Source organism: Grampus griseus (genome assembly GCF_964374135.1).
Source record: "Grampus griseus genome assembly, chromosome: 7".
NCBI classification, from domain to species: Eukaryota; Metazoa; Chordata; class Mammalia; order Artiodactyla; family Delphinidae; genus Grampus; species Grampus griseus.
In genome coordinates, this window is record NC_139001.1 from 9,380,077 (window position 1) to 9,398,403 (window position 18,327).

At 37.2% G+C, this 18,327-nt stretch overlaps 1 protein-coding gene across 21 annotated transcripts in view; it reads left to right on the forward strand.

Moving 5' to 3' along the window:
* TRIP12 (thyroid hormone receptor interactor 12) overlaps nucleotides 1-18,327 on the forward strand; it is a 147,422-nt gene that overhangs the window by 28,742 nt on the left and 100,353 nt on the right. For all 21 annotated transcript variants that reach the window (XM_082658091.1, XM_082658076.1, XM_082658089.1 and 18 more), the window contains one exon: nucleotides 13,402-13,548. In XM_082658091.1, coding sequence (XP_082514217.1) covers nucleotides 13,451-13,548 — 98 coding nt within the window. In that variant the 5' untranslated portion in view covers nucleotides 13,402-13,450. The remainder of the gene's footprint in view (nucleotides 1-13,401; nucleotides 13,549-18,327) is intronic.

Sequence of the window (18,327 nt, forward strand, 5' to 3'; positions counted from 1 at the left end):
GTGGCAGTTTTTAATTATGGGATATGGGGAGTCTTGTACAGTTTGCATAGGATTAGGTGATATGTAATGATAGCAGAAAAAGTGTAACTGTGTCAGCTCTTAAACCTAGCTGATAATTAGAATAGTGCAAGGGGCTTTTGAATAATAGTTTGATTTTTCCTTACCCGCGTCCTGATAGGGCCCTGAAATCTGTATTAAAAACTTAATTTGGGGAATAACAACTTCTATATTTTTCCTGGCTATAGGTTTGTACATGTTTTGGCTCAGTATAGAGGCAATCATTAGCACCTACTTATTTTTGGTAAAAATGCTACTATTTATAGAAATGTAAGGAACTGGTCATTAGAGTATGACATTCTAAATGGGGGTGTTTTTTTTTAACCTTTGAAAAATATTTTCTGAGACTTTCTGAATTTAGACACAATCCCTATGACATACATGATCTTAAACAAAAATTTGGCACTGTACATTGTTCACCTTGCATTAAAGTAATGGTCTGTATCTTTTCTCCCCAACTTTGAGTTACATTTCATTGCTTTCTTTCTCTTGAGCCTTACCACAAACTTAGTCATATCTGTGGCTGAAAATTCTCCAGATTCTATCACTGATAATGACAAGCTACATACCTGTTGTTTCCAAGAGTTTGTACCAATCTGTGATGATCACAATGTTGAAATAATTTTTGTTGCAAGGCAGGCATTCTTTCTAATACAAGCTATGTTAAAGAGATTAACCTCTGTGATTTCATTATTATGGTGGAGTACACAGCAGTGACAAGAACATGTATTGAAGAATATTCTGAAAGTATTACCTTATGTGTGTCCCTATGCTCTAAAGGTCATTTACCAAACATAAATTGCTTTTGTCCATAGGGAGCACCTTGGTGTAATCTGCAGGATACCTTGTATTTTATGTTCAATAACAGTGATTCTTACCCAGCAGGCATCTCTCTGTCCTTTGGTGGAGAGAGGCATTTACAAATCATTCTCTCCTCCCTCCCTCAATAGTTCTTCCCTTTTGATAATCACTGTGTCTGATAGTGGTGTTCCTAGATCTTTACTTAAAAGTACTGTTTAGGAAAAGTGAAAATGAATGTTAGGTTAGGGTCTTATAAAAATAGAGCTGAACCAGATTTTAGAGACTATCAGTTCAGTAACCTTTCCCGTTTGTCTGTTCATTCCTGGCTAGGTAGAGAGGAACATCTTTAAGAGGATGTACTAAAAATGCTAGTGTAAGCTGACCTTCAGCCCCGACTGACTGGCGAATTATGGTAGCCAACAGACTTGGACCTGTTAAAACTGGACCTGTGAGCAATCTTGGGCATATGGACTAAAAGTTGCTGACTAGTTTATAATCCTGGAGACTTTAAGAAGAAGAAAAAATAGTCTTCTAAATGTAATTAGTAGTCTGAAGGATTATATAAGCTGTATGAGTTAAGATAGGATTTATATTAGGGATTTGAGTTGCTCTGAATCTTAGAAGTGGCTGGGCTGGGCTATATCTGTGATAAATTGATTGATGATTATATTACAGTGTTGTACAAAAGAAACTTTTGGTGCAAAAGTTTGTATGTCATTCTCTATAGACTGTGTTTTAGGCAGTTAAGAACTCCATTTTCTTGGAAACAGGATTTGTATTACAAAATTAGTTTTTTTTTTTTTTGAAGATGAACATGTGCCTGGGATATAGAAACCTGTGAAAATACTCTGTTTCTCCCGTTTTTAGTAATGAGATCACATAATTTTTAAAAATGAAAATGAGAAAAGAATGTTCTAAAAATGGCTAATATTTTGAGTTATTTTTTCTGGTTACTTTTACCTACTAAGTGTCATCTATAGAGTTAAAATTACAACATGCATAATTGTTTAAAGAATTTATTGTGTAGGGAAATAGTACATGATTCAAAATGTAAAAGGCCTTATAGGGTCCTATTCTAACAAGGTAGCTGATTTAAATAGTTTTTTTTTAATGTATTCTCTATTGATAATATTTATGCCAATGATAATTACAAATGTAGTAATATATATGTTGACATAACATATTCTGTGCCCAGTATTCTGTGCCTGCTGTTTTGCTTAACAAAACCTTGACAATAGTTCCATTTTTAGTGTATATAGCATTTTCCTTCTAATTGTGGCAGAGATAAACAACTCTTAAAGTTGTCTTCTTCCTGTTTTATAACTTACTTTTACAATTATGCAATAGTATTATTTTTTTCTTCTGTTTCTTTTATTAACCATGGCCTCCCTTTTAGTACCCTTCAGGTTGTTTTTGTTTCAGAACATCTTTCCACCATTTTGAATTGCTTCCTCTGCCTGGTAGAATTCTCGGTTTTGATTTTGGTTATTTTCTCCCTTTGATCAGAGCAGATCATTTTGGTGGAGAGCCATTGCAGTACCTTTTGCTTGGTGGCTTAGTGATTGTTTGCCCAGCTGATCTTAATTTTGGAGTTGCTCTTTCTCTTCCCTGCTTCTCTCCTCCAGTTTAGGCTGTTCTTTGTCTTGGTTAATCAGGGCACTGTTCAATACAAACAGGCCACTGCCTCCTTTTTTAGGTGCCTCACCTCCCTTGCGGTTCTGGCCTGGGAAGCTGGCTCCCAGGAGGGGGTACTTTTGATCTTTTGTTGCCCTTGCTCCACAGTTTAGTTTTTTCAACGAAAGGGTCATTGATAGGAACCTTTAAGATCATCTTCTTACCTTTTATTTTTTTTTTATTTTTTAAGCTCTGGTCTTTACCTCTTCCCTGTTTTTGGTACAGATTTTATTGTATCTGGCAAATTTTCTTCTGTGAGTTAGCGTGTAGCCAACTTTTCTCTAGTTTCATTTTACGTGGAGATTTCTTGCGAATTTTTAAAGCATTTATTCATTTTTCTTTATTTCAGGGAGGAAATCAAGAAAAAGAGTCATTACCCTGCTATCTCCTATTTCTATTCTTGTAATAATATCTGGGTTAAATTTTAAAATCTTTTGAATCAAGTGTGCTTAGACTCAAGGAGTATTGGAGTCTATTATGTGTAATTAATGTATTAACAGAGACAATTGTGAATCTTAATTTTTGCTGAACAAGAAAATGGACATTTCTAAGAGAGCTATAGCATGAATTGTATGGCTTAATACTCAAAAAATGTAGTCTTTGTGAAAATGATGCCAAAATTAATCTCATTGACTCTTGCCAGGTGACAGTAAGGCAGATTCTCAAGGCCTATTACAATCATGAAACGTGGATGCTGGCATCAGTTTGTGTGCCCAGTGTTGAATTTTGTTGTTCAGTGTTGGGTGATACTTGATCTTTCAAGTTTTTCAAGTGTTTGCTGCAAGCACTTCAGTTATTTGCACTTCGTAAATGAAGGCATAGTATAGAAATTATTCAGAGTTTGGACTCTGGAGGGTCAATTGTGTTCTATTTCCGTCTCTCTAAATGGATTAGCTGTCAACAAATCAATAAACAGAAAGTGGTTAAATTCATGTTTAGAATGGCATAGTGGAAAGTATACCTTGCACTGGCATTCTGGAGAGCTGGACTGTGTGTGTGTTAGGTGTGTCCCTAAATAGATGTATGCTCCGCTGCAGTTCACTCTGGATGAGAATTTCCTCTTACATAAACGAGAAAATTACATCAGGTGTGGGCTGCCACTTATGTTTATGGTTTCTACTCTCAGTAGGTTCTTCATGCCGCTCTGTAGTCCTCTTTGCCCATAGTCATCCCCTTTCCCTGTTCTGTATTAGGTAACTCTTTGAAATCTCCATTCTCCCTTACTGGTCTCATACCTTAAAATCACAGGTTCTGTTAAGCTAGGCATGCACATCCTTGCTGCCATTTGTCATCTCGTGCCTTTGAGATTGATGTGATATGCTTTTCCTCTGCTCTAAGGCTTATGCTCTTAATTCTTTCTTTTTCTCCTGTAGGACCTCATTAGTAAACTATACCTTATTCCCAGCCTTTTTCTTTCAGTAATTTTCTTTACATATATAAATATGCGCAAGACTTATTTTTTTAAAAAAGGAAAAATAGGAAAATCACGAACACTCCTGCACACACAGCCTTTGTCAGTCCTGCTTCCCCTTACCTCGTTGGCTATTTTCTCTTCTGTGTCTTCTTTGTAGCCTAGCCTTTGCTCAAGAAAGTTAGTCTTTACTGTCTACCTAACTTAACCACACCCTCTCCTCCCCCACCATTTCTAGAAGCAGCTCTCACAGATTTCTTAATCTGATGGACATGTTGCAGTTTCGTGTGTCTGCCCTTTCTGTGACATTTGAACTCTTCCTATCCATTTTTTTATTCATTCGTGTCTTCAGTACTACCATCCTGATTTTTTCCCCTCATACTTTTTGTTTTGTTTTTTTGTATACCTTCATCGTTTATTCCCTGTACTTCTGATGAGTCCCTGATTCTCCTCAACTAGATTCTTTCTTTCCTGTTTTCCTTAGATTTTAGTCTTTCCCAAAGTTCCACCCTGGGCTTGTTCTTCTCTTTATGCTGCGTGCTTTTCCTAGAGAAAATGAAATCTCATTGATTATCTTGGTTTCATCTATCTCTCGCCTGCTGATAATTTCTTCCATGTGCATATTCAGTTACCTACTTAATTCTAGATCTTTATTTGCATCTGCATAGTGGAACTCTTTATCTACAAAGCCTACAAACTCATTTGACATGTTTAACACTGTATTTTTCTACCCCATGTGTACCATTTGGTAACGTTACTACCATCTGTTTTTTAAAATTTTCTAAAGTTAAAAGCATAACTTAGAACTATGGAGTAAACACATAGTAAAGATTTATTTAACTCACTAATTAATTAAGGGAACCTGTTAGGATAAGCTGATTCATATAGCATTTGAGGAACTGGATATTTATAGGCAATTTAATAAAGAACTTTAGATGGTAATGTCCCATTGGGCAGAAAACTGCAGTCTTTGGGATTACGTCTACTGGTACTGTTGTTTGTATTTCTTCTACATACACATCTGCAAGATAACATGTAAATTCATTGTCTGAAACCCTAATTAATAGGAAATAGCAAATTAATGCTTCTGTCTTCTAGAAAAATTAAATAGTTCCTAGCTGAGCCTGTTAAATAGTGTTTCATATGGCATTGAAAGGGTATGCAGTCATCTTCTTTCGTTATATGTTTTAAATAACTTTTCTTAACCCTTGTCACCAGAGTAAGAAACTTGACATTTTAATGTCCCCATTCATATATATGCTGAAGTTTGAGAAACACAATCCTAGACATTTTTTTTTTTTCCTCCTCATGGTATAGATTTTATTGTCTAAATGTTTACTGATTCCTATCTCCTCATTCACTTTCCATTGTTATCGGACCCTCATCCACCCTTAAGTCTGTTTGGTAACTTAATAGTTGGTCTGCTTATCTGTAGGTCTTAAACCCCAAGTTTTTAGCTTTAGGCCCTTCATGATACAGTTCAGACTTATTTCTTAGGTCCATGTTCTTCCCAGATTTTTTTTTTTAAATAAATCTGTTTATTTATTTTTGGCTGCGTTGGGTCTTCACAGGTGCGGGCTTTCTCTAGGTGCGGCGAGTGGGGGCTACTCTTCTTTGCGGTGCGCAGGCTTCTCATTGTGGTTGTTTCTCTTGTTGCGGAGCACGGGCTGTAGGCACGCAGGCTACAGTAGTTGCAGCACGCGGGCTCAGTAGCTGTGGCTCACAGGCTTTAGAACGCAGGCTCAGTAGTTGTGGCGCGCGGGCTTAGTTGCTCCGTGCGGCTTAGTTGCTCCGCGACATGTGGGATCTTCCCGGACCAGGGCTCGAACTCGTGTCCCCTGCATTGGCAGGCGGATTCTTAACCACTGTGCCACCAGGGAAGTCCTCTAACCTTTTAAACTGGACCTTTTCAACCTGCTGAGGATGAAATTAAGTTACCCTTTTTTTGTTGTTTTTATTTACAGTATTACCTTTGATACTACTTCTCATATCATTTAGCGTGTTTTATGATTATTACTCATTTAAGGATTGTTCAGTTAAACTGATTATCTCAAGGAAATATAAAAGGATTAGGACCTTCTAGATATCCCTCCTAGCTTGCAGTGTCATGTTCTCTTAGTGTTTTGACTTTTTAAAAAAGGGAAACGCAGAATTATTTTTTCTTCATTTGTTCAGTCATATAGTATAGTCATAAAGAGCGTGGACTTTAGGTCAAACCTGTGTTTGAGTACTGGCCTTGTAACAGCAGCCTTAGGGTTATTACAACCTACTGTGTGCCACAGTTTCTCTAAAGGAAGGTTATTTCTTGTCCTACCAATTTTGTAAGGTTGTGAAAATTAAACGAAGAGGCACTTTGCCAGGGACATGGTAAGCACAAAATAAACATTACCCATAATCATTTTTATTTTAATATTCACTTTAAAACCTGTATTTTTGCCAGCAAATGTTCTTTTCTAGTGTTACAGAAAATATAATTTGGAAAATATAATTTGGAAATACTATTTTTACATGTTGCACAACATCCCAACATGACATTGGAATGGTTTCAATGCCCCTAAATTGAATTAAATGCCTGAGACCCCATTCTCAGATAACCTAGCTCTTTCCCCTGTACTCAGTGGCTCTTACTCTTATTTTTTCTCTTCAGAACTTTTCTGATTAACTGGAAGAAAGACAATACATTTCTGTCCATTTCCCTAATGCAGACTAATGTTTAGCTTTCTAAACTAATGCTTTGTTCATTAAAGGTTCATGAACCAGGTTGCACTGTTGTATAACAGATACAACTACTAAGAGTTTGACATTTGACTTGTAACTATACTATACATGCTAACTAGTGTTTTTTTTGTTTTTGTTTTTTTCACCTCCTTCCTAAATCAAGTGAAATATAAACTGTCCTAAATGGTTTTATAGAATTTTGGGGGTCATTTTTTTCCTCCGTAATTCCTTTCCTTTCAAGATGTTGGACTTGATGTAGACTTGATGACCCCCCCCTTCTTCCCCAGATTCACCAGTCATTTAATTGTGCTAATAGGCACTCATTAAATGACTGCTGTATGTGTCAGGCACCATTCCAAGAGCCTTAATATATGTTGTCTGTAGTACCCAAACCCTAAATTAATAGTGTTATCTCTAGTTTAATGGAGAAACGGATGAAGGTGTAAAGTATTGTATATGTCTCATTTTTATTAAGTAGCAGAGCCAGGATTTAGTCTAGTGTGGGGATATAGAGCAGTAAGCTCCTTGTGAGCAGGGATTGTTTTATTTTCCTCTATATCTCAATCCCTTGCTCTTAGGGAAGCTTAAAGGATATTCATTCTCATTTTAAAGACAGTCGTGTTTGAAGTCCTTGCCATTTTTACTTAAGCAAGAATGACTCCTGGTATAAGCAAGAGTGACTTGCATTCCATTTCATTGTAGAGTTGTTTAATACTGCCCCTGGTACGTTTTAACTTCCTGTCCTTTCTCCTAAGATGTAGTCATATCCTTTTTTGATCTGGTGTATGCAGTTGTTTACATCTGCTATTGCTTGCAGCCTGCAGGTCTGAATGCTGTTACTTGTTGCATGCAGGCAACTTAATTTTGTAACACTTCAGTTTCCTTGTTTGTAAAGTAGGAATAGTAAACAACATGGTTAATAAAGGCCCATTGGCACATTTAAATTTTGCTTATTAGAATAAACATATGAATAAAGTGTTATGGAAATTGTGTTTACTACTGTTGCTATTAAACTCCAGTTTTACAGTCTGAAGCCAAACCAAGTCTCTTTGGAGGACCACATCTAAATAGAAGGCATAAGAAATTGGCGGGAGCGGGGCGGGGGGGACACAGTGATAAATAAGATTCCCATTAAATGTCACTTCTGAAAACTTGCTACAGATACTGCGTTGGGATGTTAGAGTTTTAGAAAAATGTTATCTTTACTGTGAAAATAATGCAACTTTCCTTCAGTTTTTAGAGTTGCCTATCAAATAATAGATAATAGAAATGTATTAGCTTGGTTTGGGACTGTTCATGACTGCTCTTGGTCACTAAATTGGAGATATGTTCTCCAGTCTATCCAGCTTCCTTCATGTGAAAAAAACTTTGCACAAATGATAACCTTTGTTTTCATTTCATACTTTTGGCCATTTGACTGGGAAGAATCCTAAAGTTAATTTTTTTCCCTAGCCTTAACCTCTCTTTTCTGATTCTGAGTTGAGAAATTAAAGGAAAAATCAATTTCCAGAATGTTTGCAGTTGAAGTTTCCTAGAAAGAATGTCCTTCTTATAAAACTTTGAAAATGAATTTTAAAATGTAGATTAGTATGCATTTCTTTTTTTCCTGAAGAAATTCTGTTTGCCTGAAGAGGTAAATACGTTTTCACATAAAATTCATATGCCATTTAACCTGATCAGTGAGCAAGTTTGTTGATGCTTAGAGCTGTGAACAAAGTTATCATGAGTTTGTTTTCAGGGCAAGTAGTTTTTTTAATTGAGGTATAATTGACATCCACCATCATATTAGTTTCAGGTGCACAACAGTGATTTGATATTTGTATATATTGCAAAATGATCAGTAACACTAAGTCTGGTTAACATCTGTCACCATACATACAGAATTTTTTTTTTAAGATCTGTTTTCGTAGCAACTTTCAAACGTGCAATACAGTAGTATTAACTTTTAATCTCCATGCTGTACATTACATCCCCATAGTAATAAGACTTATTTATTTTACAACTGGAAGTTTGTACCTTTTGACTTGCTTTACCCATTTGACCCACCCCCTATCCTGCCTCTGGTAACTGTTAGTCTGTTCTGTGAGTTCGCTTTCAGTCTTGAACGTGTCAGTGTTTCTGTGCTTTTTCCATTGAATTCAGAGTCATATATGCCATCTCTTTTATTTCAGTGCTTTAGGAATTAACGTCAACGGTTTCATGTGAAAAATATCGGTGATTGTTTCCACTGAAACGAAGGCATATATCCATGGTTAGAAGAGTAGTATATTTCAGGACTTGATAGGGTTATTAATAGACTGGACTTAAACCTTCTAGTTTCAACATTGTAAGATACCTATTAAGATGGAATCTTTGAGTTCATATTCCTTTCAGTTTATCAAAACAATTTATAGTAATGTAGTTTTTTATTATTAAAACACATACAAGTGAGTTTTTATAACTCACTTGTATGTTTTAAAATTTAATTAATAAAATATGGTAGGTGTACTAATTGGTGAAGACAGCATGGAATATTCACATAACAAGAAGGAAATCATTGCATGGTGATTTTTAGGCTCTTATCTGGAGTCAAAAGAAGAGTTAAATTTTGTGAATTTGAGGTAATGGTGATCTCTGGAGGTGATAGGTCTTCTCCATATCAGGGTTCAGAGGACGAGTTCCTTATCAGATGACTTTGAACTTGCTTCATTTGGAATTGTCTGTAATGTAAGGGCTTGAACTTGATCACCTCCAAGGGTCCCTTCTGTCTCTGGATTTGTTGACACCGGGCAGGGGCGTTGGGGGGAGATCCTATGTGTATTATATGTGACTCTTATATTTACTTGTGGGCAATTCAAACTCCAAAGTTTTACGGAGTCCGGCCATGTTCCTTAAAGTTCAATTTATGCTTTAAAAGCAGGTAGCACTTTGATAAATAAGTGTCTTCTTATTTGCCACTTTTCCTCTCAAATTCCAAGAATTATCCATGAACCACCTGGTGCTGCTTGACAAGCTCCGAAGGTGTTGGGAGCATTATTAAGGTTACTTTGCTAGCTATAGGTCAAATTAACTAGTGTGACTTATATTCATTTGAATCACTTAAGACCCTATGACATACCGTAGGCATTTAATAGCAGGAAGTGGGCAGGTGAGATCTCCTAACCCTGTTTTTTTAATTTTTATATAAATTTATTTAATTTATTTATTTTTGGCTGCTTTGGGTTTCCGTTGTTGCGAGCGGGCTTTCTCTAGGGGCTTTCTCTAGTTGCGGTGAGCGGGAGCCACTCTTCGTTGGGGTGGGCGGGCTTCTCATTGTGGTGGCTTCTCTTTTTGCGGAGCACGGGCTCTAGGCGCATGGGCTTAAGTAGTTGTGGCTCGCGGGCTCTAGAGCACAGGCTCAGTAGTTGTGATGCACGGGCTTAGTTGCTCCACGGCATGTGGGATCTTCCCAGACCAGGGCTCAAACCCGTGTCCCCTGCATTGGCAGGAGGATTCTTTTTTTTTTTTTGGTTTTTTGGCCTCGAGGCATGTGGGATCTTAGCTCCCTGACCAGGGATCGAACCCGCGCCCCCTGCATTGGAAGGCAGAGGCTTAACCACTGGACCGCCAGGGAAGTCCCCTGGCAGGAGGATTCTTAACCACTGCACCACTAGGGAAGCCCAGATCTCCTAACGCTGTTTAATAATAGTATTCTTTGCTTTTTAAAGTGAAAGGAACAGTATCATGCTATTCTCTTGTGTCCATACTGTTTAGCGTCCAAGCAAGATGGCATTGAGATGGTGTTTGAAGTAGTAAAACTTGTTGGATGAATTCTGAAATAGATTGGTCTTTTTATTTAGTTCTTGAATGGGATACAATTGTTCTTTAGACCAGTACAACCAGGAGAGCCCTTTCAAAATGTATGTCCAATTTCTGCATCCACAGAATCAGAATCTCTGAGGGCAGAGGTCAGGCATTCATTTTTTGACAAAGCTTCTCAGGTGATTGTGATGCTCACCCTTAATTAAGAACACTGTGTTTTCTTTGTAGCAAAATTCACTTTTTTTTTTTTTTTTTTTTTTTTGCGGTACGCGGGCCCCTCACTATTGTGGCCTCTCCCGTCGCGGAGCACAGGCTCCAGACGCGCAGGCTCAGCGGCCGTGGCTCACAGGCCCAGCCGCTCCGCGGCATGTGGGATCTTCCCGGACCGGGGCACGAACCTGTGTCCCCTGCATCGGCAGGCGGACTCTCAACCACTGCACCACCAGGGAAGCCCCAAAATTCACTTTTGAAACGATATTGCTAGAAGTTTAAAACTCATGTTGACCCGTAGGTTTTATGGCAGTTTCTGCCAACATAATTTTATCACAAGTTTTTTTTTATTCTGAATAAATGTTTATAGTAATAATAATAGTTGGTGTGTACTGAGCCCTTGCAATGTGATAGGCACTGTGTTAAGTGGTTTGTATGGATCTTCTCATTTAATGCTCACAGCTACTCTATAGGATAAGTTCTTTATCCCCATTCGATAGAGTGAAGCACAGAGGACTTTATGTACGAGGTCATACATTTTGTTGGTATTGGAGTTAAGATTTGAACTCAGTGAGAGGCCATTTAACTCCAGAGCCCAGCATTTGTAATCCAGTGACCTACCTTACTGCTTTCAAAGGATAAGTAACAAAAATGACTCCTTTTGTTTCAGACTTCAGACCCCCAGTCCTCTTTCTCAAAGTTAGTCAGTACCATCTGCAGGGGATACGTTTCAAGCTCCCCAGTGATGCCTGAAACCGTGGATAATACCAAATCCTGTATATACTATGTTTTTTCATATACTAATTGGTGGGGAGCGTATATAGTAGATACATTGGGCAGAGGGATGATTCACATCCTGAGCGGGACAGAGGGATGGCATGAGATTTCACCAGCTACAAGGAATGTTGTACAATTTAAAACTTACAAATTATTTATTTTTGGAATTTTCAATTTAGTATTTTTGTACCAGGATTGATCAGGTAGGTAACTGAAACCATCGAAAGCGAAACTGGTGATAAGGCGCGTGGGGGGCGGGTTGTTAACAGTGTCTGTTGTATGAATTTATTGCCACCAATTTTTTTTTTTTTTTTTGCGGTACGTGGGCCTCTCACTGTTGTGGCCTCTCCCGTTGCGGAGCACAGGCTCCGGACGCGCAGGCTCAGCGGCCATGGCTCAGGGGCCTAGCTGCTCCGCGGCATGTGGGATCTTCCTGGACCGGGGCACGAACCCGCGTCCCCTGCATCGGCAGGCGGACTCTCAACCACTGCGCCACCAGGGAAGCCCTTGCCACCAATTTTTAACGAGCAAATACTATATAAAGATACGTATGCAAACCTTTTAAATATATATGTACACATAGATGGGGATTATACCGTTTTTCCCCAAGCATATCTTGGAGAGATCTTTCTTTCCATCAGTACATGTAAACTGAACCTTCCTCTTTCTCTTTTAATGTTTATATAGTATTTCCTCTTTTTTTCTTTCTAAAATTGAGAGTAATTATATTAGTAATTTGAACTTTCTGACTGAAGTTTATTTGGTATATTAATTGGTGATGTGGGCAAGTGTGACAGAAAGAAACAGTCCTTTTCTACTGAATTGGGTCAACATGTAACTCAAAAGAAAACCCAGTTTCCTGTTCCATTGCATGGAATCTCTTAAAATCCAATAATAGATTTAGTTATGGTTAATTTACATTCTTTTTGGCACAAGTTTCTGTAATGTCATATGATCGTTCCTTCTGTTCCCTCCCCAATCAATAGAAGTAATTAAAGAACTCTACCTGGAATTTGACTGGAGGCTTAAGAAAAATTGTGTCAGATTTGATTTATAAAAATCGCAATTCTTTCTTTCTGTGATAGTAATATTGACCTGTTTTGTCAGTTAAACTCCTTTTCTTTGAGTGTCAGCATTTTTTCCTGTATAACAGTTTCTTACAGAAAGATAAAAAGTTCAAATTAATTAATAACTGTGTTTTGAACTAAATTGTTAAGCTTATGAATGATGTTCACCATTTCTTGTTGCTAACATCTCCATGAGGTAGATAATATACTTTACAGAAGAGGTAGACAAAATCTAGAGGTCAAGTTTCTTGTCCAGAGTCACAGCCAGCACAGCTGATGTTGAAATCCAGGAGATCTAGGACCATTTCTCAATTTACTGTCCTTGAGCTGCTTTTTCCTTGTTTCTCCATTAAGATATTATAGTTTTACCATTTCCTTTGTATTCATTATTTCATTTGTTCACAGCAGTGCTGTGAAGTAAGCATGGTATATGTTGCTTGTTGCTTTTATTCTGTGCCTGAGGAATCTGAGGCTAGAGGTTATGGTTTGTACAAAGGCAGACTCCTTTAGTTAGTTACCCGTTCTATCACAGGACTTGAGCCAAGGTGTTCTGACTTTAGGTGCAATGCCCTTTACCATGTAGTACTAGATGTGGAAACAGATTTCTACTTGTGCTCTGTTTTTTTGAATTGGGGATTTCTTGAGCGTTCCATGAGAAATCTAAGTTAATTCTGTGTGCGGGATTCTGGACCTCATGCCTTGAATTTGATATATTCCTGACACTTTATAACACATTAATCAGCCAGACTTCACAGTTTAATAAGACACTGCAGCATTGGTGAAGGCTGTACGATCAAATTGTTTGCATAACATTTCCCCTTCATCTTTGGTGCCCCTCATTTGTTTCTGGTGTTGTACTATGTATAGTTGACATTTTATTTTTTCTCCTTTTTTTCCCCCTTTTAGTGAATGGTAGTGTCTAGAAAGGGTATGTCCCTTCAAGAGAGAGGTGCCAATGTCCAACCGGCCTAATAACAATCCAGGGGGGTCACTGCGACGTTCACAGAGGAACACTGCCGGGGCCCAACCACAAGACGACTCGATAGGAGGAAGGTATGTATTTAATGGTAATTAAATGATAATTTAAACGGTAATTTCAACCCTTTGTGATCCCTTCCTTTATGTATGTTGTGACTTGGTTTATTTACCTTATTGAAAGGAAGCTTCTTTGTTTTAAGATCTTGAGTTTTGATAGCTAGCTTTTTGAGTTTTTTCCCGTCTTACTTTTTGACAACACATGGACACTGACAGGCTGGCAAGTCTGTCTGACTTGTGTTAGCGCATCGATTCTCAGCGTGTGGTGTTGAGCTGATCTTTTTAGTTGGAGTCGTTGTATAGGAGGTAGTGTGAACAATCGATACATTCTCTTGAATGCAAGATTTCGTGTCTGATTTAGCTAAGAACTGTCATTTTATGCATAAAATACTCAGAATTACTTGAGCCTAATTTTTAGTCCATGGACTAATCATGGTTAGATTATAATAGATTATGGCTAAACTCTAATAAGATTACCTGATGCAACATTTTGAGATATTACCATGTATATTGTCTACTAAATTATAAAAAAAATGGTAAATGTCAAATGTAAAGAAGATATTGCAATACTTCTTGTTCATGTCAGGTGATTTAATTGGTTAAACGTTTGGACTTTGGACTAGGACAGCTTCGTGTGCAATTTCTCCCTCTGCCTTTAAATAGCTATGTGTCCTTTGTTATATCTTTCAGGAAACCTCAATTTTTTAGTCCACACAGTGGGGGTATCTGTTTCATAGGGTTACTAGTTAACTTCAGTATTGTTAACATGTTAAACTGAGAGCAGTGCTTAGTACAGAGTTCTGTTGTAGATTTTTTTGCTTTTTTACATTTAGATTGTTCTTTGGGAGCAGCCACACTTAACTTTATTTATGCTGTTGATTAGAAAAATCACTCCCCATTATAAAAATGTTACATATTTTACAGAACTTGGAAAATATAGAAAAGTATGAAGAAAAGCATCACAGTTTCACAGTCCACTTGTAGTCACTGTTAACACTGGCCTATTCCTCCTTAGTTGCTCTTTTTTTTTAAGGCATGTATGTGTGTATACATGTGCACGCATGTGCACCTAAGTTACGCACACCTTTCGAACAATTACAGTTTTGTACATATTAATCCTCAGGTTATATTTAGACCCTTGCATATGATTGACAAACATTTTGCACTGTCACACAGTATATTACTTCTAAATCCACAGTGACGTTTCAGCACCATTATCTTTTCTACACGTCAGTGATAATGTTGTAAAATTATTTAAATGTTTTATTATATTATGTATTTAACAATATGAGTGGAAAACAAATGGACATTTATACTAGTATAATACTAGTTATAAACTAGTATAATACTAGTTAATACTAGTTATTAAAATGCATTGGCTTAAAAGTTGTAATCAGGATGGAACTCAGTCAGATTTGTAGAATGGCAGATGTTTCCCTGAAGTTCATGTGCTTTAAGACAATCTATGATATGCTCAGTTGTGAAGGAAAATAATAAAATTTCAAAGCGTGTTTCGAATGGAGAAACACGCCAAAGAATATAAAGCAAGGTATAATTAGAGTTTTTATAGCTTTAATCTCTCCTCCCTTTCAGTAATGTGGCCCCATTTCAGCTCTCATGATTTCAACTTTTACATGTCTTTAAAAAACATTTCCCCACAAAAATAGTACACAAAAGAGGGCCTATTCACTTTTTTAAAACCTAGTATCATATGTGTTGTTTCCTGTGTCTTTAAAAATTGTTTAAAAACAGGACTTTTAAAGTCTTCATGTTCAATTGTGTGTAGTTAATACCATAATTTAGTAATAACTTTGAATATATAGATTTTCCCTATTTTTATGTGGATAAGTATAATTATGATCAGGGCATAGAAATTTAGAACTTTAGCCAAAAAGTCTTATCAGTTTGGCTAAGAATGCAAATTAGAAGATATTTGCACATCTGAATTTCATTTTGCCATTTTAGACAGCTTGATTCTTTTGTTTGTGATACAGTCTCAGAGCTGGAAGGGACCTTTTCATCAAACCCCAGACTGATTTTTGAAGCCCCAGTAGAGTGTGCTATGCTAACAATTATCTAACCTCTGAGAAACCTCTCCAGTCATTTTGGGGAGTGAGTGGATTGGGGTTAATTGGGAGAGAGCAATTACAACTGTATTTTTATTCTTTTAATCTAACTTCTGTTGCTTAGCTTTCCTATAAGTAAAGCGCTGTTATTGTGGCTTTTGTTTCCAAAAAATAGTGGCTTTGGTCTTGTGAATGTATTCATAGTGATACAGTGATTCAAATAGTGGTAATAAATAACAGCACCTACTACGACAGCACTGGTGGAGTATTTTTAGTTAAGCCATTTTTTATACATATTCTTTCAATTTGAGACTCACAGAAACTCTGTGTGCTAAGTACATAGCCCCTGTTTTCTAAATGCGGTAGCTTGCTCAGCTTTACGTGGCTGGTATGTAGAGTCAGGACTTGATTCCTGACCTCTTGACTTGCAAGTCGGTGATTCCTTTCATTGTGCCAAACTGTTTTTACTGCACAAACCACTTGATCCAAATGATGAAGAAGGACTTAGAGGAGGGTATGAAGTACTTAGAATTGAAGAGTATTAACTCATTCAGTTTAGAATTTAAGGAGCAGTTTTTCCCTCCTAGAATTTTTTAATTCATTCATTTTGCTTCACTCTGTTTCCTCCCGAACTTGCGTTAAGTTGTCTTCTATGTGTAGCTTCCTTCCTGTGACTACTCCTGCCCTTTTCCTAAATCAAGCTCACTTACTTTTTTTTTTTTAAAGAAGAAAAGTTTTAGTTCACCCTTAAGATAAAAGAAAGTTGGATATTTGGGATATATTTATTTTCTCCTTATTATTCCCTCTATTCTTTTTCACCTATCCTTCATCTCTGTCCATAATTGAGCTAGATTATCTTCCTCCTCTTCTATTGTTTTTCTCTTTTCCTTTCTTCCATAATTTTTTGGGCTATCGTTGCTTTGTTCCTCTCTTTTCTGTTCTCCTTTTCTTCTTTAGGAAATCACTCACCTCCACTGCTTGTCTGTGGGCTCGCTCTCAGGGATACTACCTAGTCTTTCCCACTTCTAGCACAGGTATTTGTAGGCCCTCCCTCCCTCTTTGCCATGCAGTAGCATTTTCATTGTATCATGTGCTTTTTCTTGTTTTTCTCAAATGTCAGCGGTGGGATTGAATTCAATATTATAGCAACTTCGGTTGACACTACTGTAGTGGAGGTTTCTTCTACATTGTTTTTGTTATAAAAACACAGCATGTTGAGAAAAGAAAATTGGGATGCTTCAGGAAAATAAAAGAATTAAGATAAATTCAATCCATCCACCGAAAGATAATGATGGTTAGTATTTCTACTCCATGATTTTCCTTGATATGAAAGCCCATAATATAAATTAGGGCCTCTAGTCCCATTCTCCCCCCCCACCCCAGTTTTTTCTGTGAAATATGTTACTGCTGTGCCTATCACATTTGAGTATTATTCTGATTTTATCAAGTCAAATTCCTGAAATGGGTTCATAGGACCTAAGGATATGAATATTTTGAAGACTTTTAACAGAATGCTAAATTGTGTTTCAGAAAGATTGAACCACTTTATCTTTTTTCCTTTTTTGATTAAACCAATTTATACTCCTACTAATACTTTGTGAGACTGCCTATTTCGCCAAATCATAGTACAGCACACCATTTTTTTTTTTTTTTTTTTTTTTTGCGGTACGTGGACCTCTCACTGTTGTGGCCTCTCCCGTTGCGGAGCACAGGCTCCGGACGCGCAGGCTCAGCGGCCGTGGCTCACGGGCCCAGCTGCTCCGCGACATGTGGGATCTTCCCGGACTGGGGCACGAACCCGTGTCCCCTGCATCGGCAGGTGGACTCTCAACCACTGCGCCACCAGGGAAGCCCCAGCACACCATTTTTAATCAGAGTTTGTGGAAAAAAGGGTTCCTTTGGTTAAAGTTACCATTTCTTTGGTTACTTTAGAGTTGAAGATCTTCCCCACATATTGGCCATTTTAATTTATTTTATGAGTTGTCTATTAGTGTCCTTTGTTTTAATTTTGGAGATACTTGCTCTTTTATTAGAACGCTTTATGGGAAGGGTATCAACCTACTGACATGGGCAAGTATATTTTGCTTGTTCTGGTTTGTTTTAATTTACAGTAGATTTTAAATTTAGATAGTCAAGTCTATCAGCTCTTTGTTTCTTTTCTTCCTTTTTTACATTTTATTGTAATCTGTCAATGTTTTTTTAATGGTGTGAGGAAATGCTTGAATCCAATCCACCCCACCTTCTCACCCCCAGTACAAAATTTGTCTGCAAAGTTTTGATAATTATTTATTACTGAGTAATAAAATTTTATGAAATCTAAAGGTTGTAGCTTTCTGTTAACATTGTCAAAGCAGGGATTTTTTAAGCCAGCATTAATTATACAGGAAGAAATAGATTTGTATTTTGCTTAAAAAACTATTTCAAAGGGATGGGATACAGAAAAACACAGAAAGAAAATAGATATCATCCCGAGATTGTCTGTGTTAATATTTTGATTTTTATCTGTCTTTATCTGTTATTTTTTGGGAGGGGGGAGAATCTGAGTTCCCTGACCAGTGATTGAACCCGTGCCCCCTGCAGGGAAGTCCCTATCTGTCTTTAAAATACAATTTAGCATGTAGCTGATTACACTGTAAATACTTTTGGATCCTACTTTTTTCACTCAGTATCCTAACAAACATCTTCTCTTATCATTATGATTCTTTTGGTAATTGTTTACAGATGGTCACAT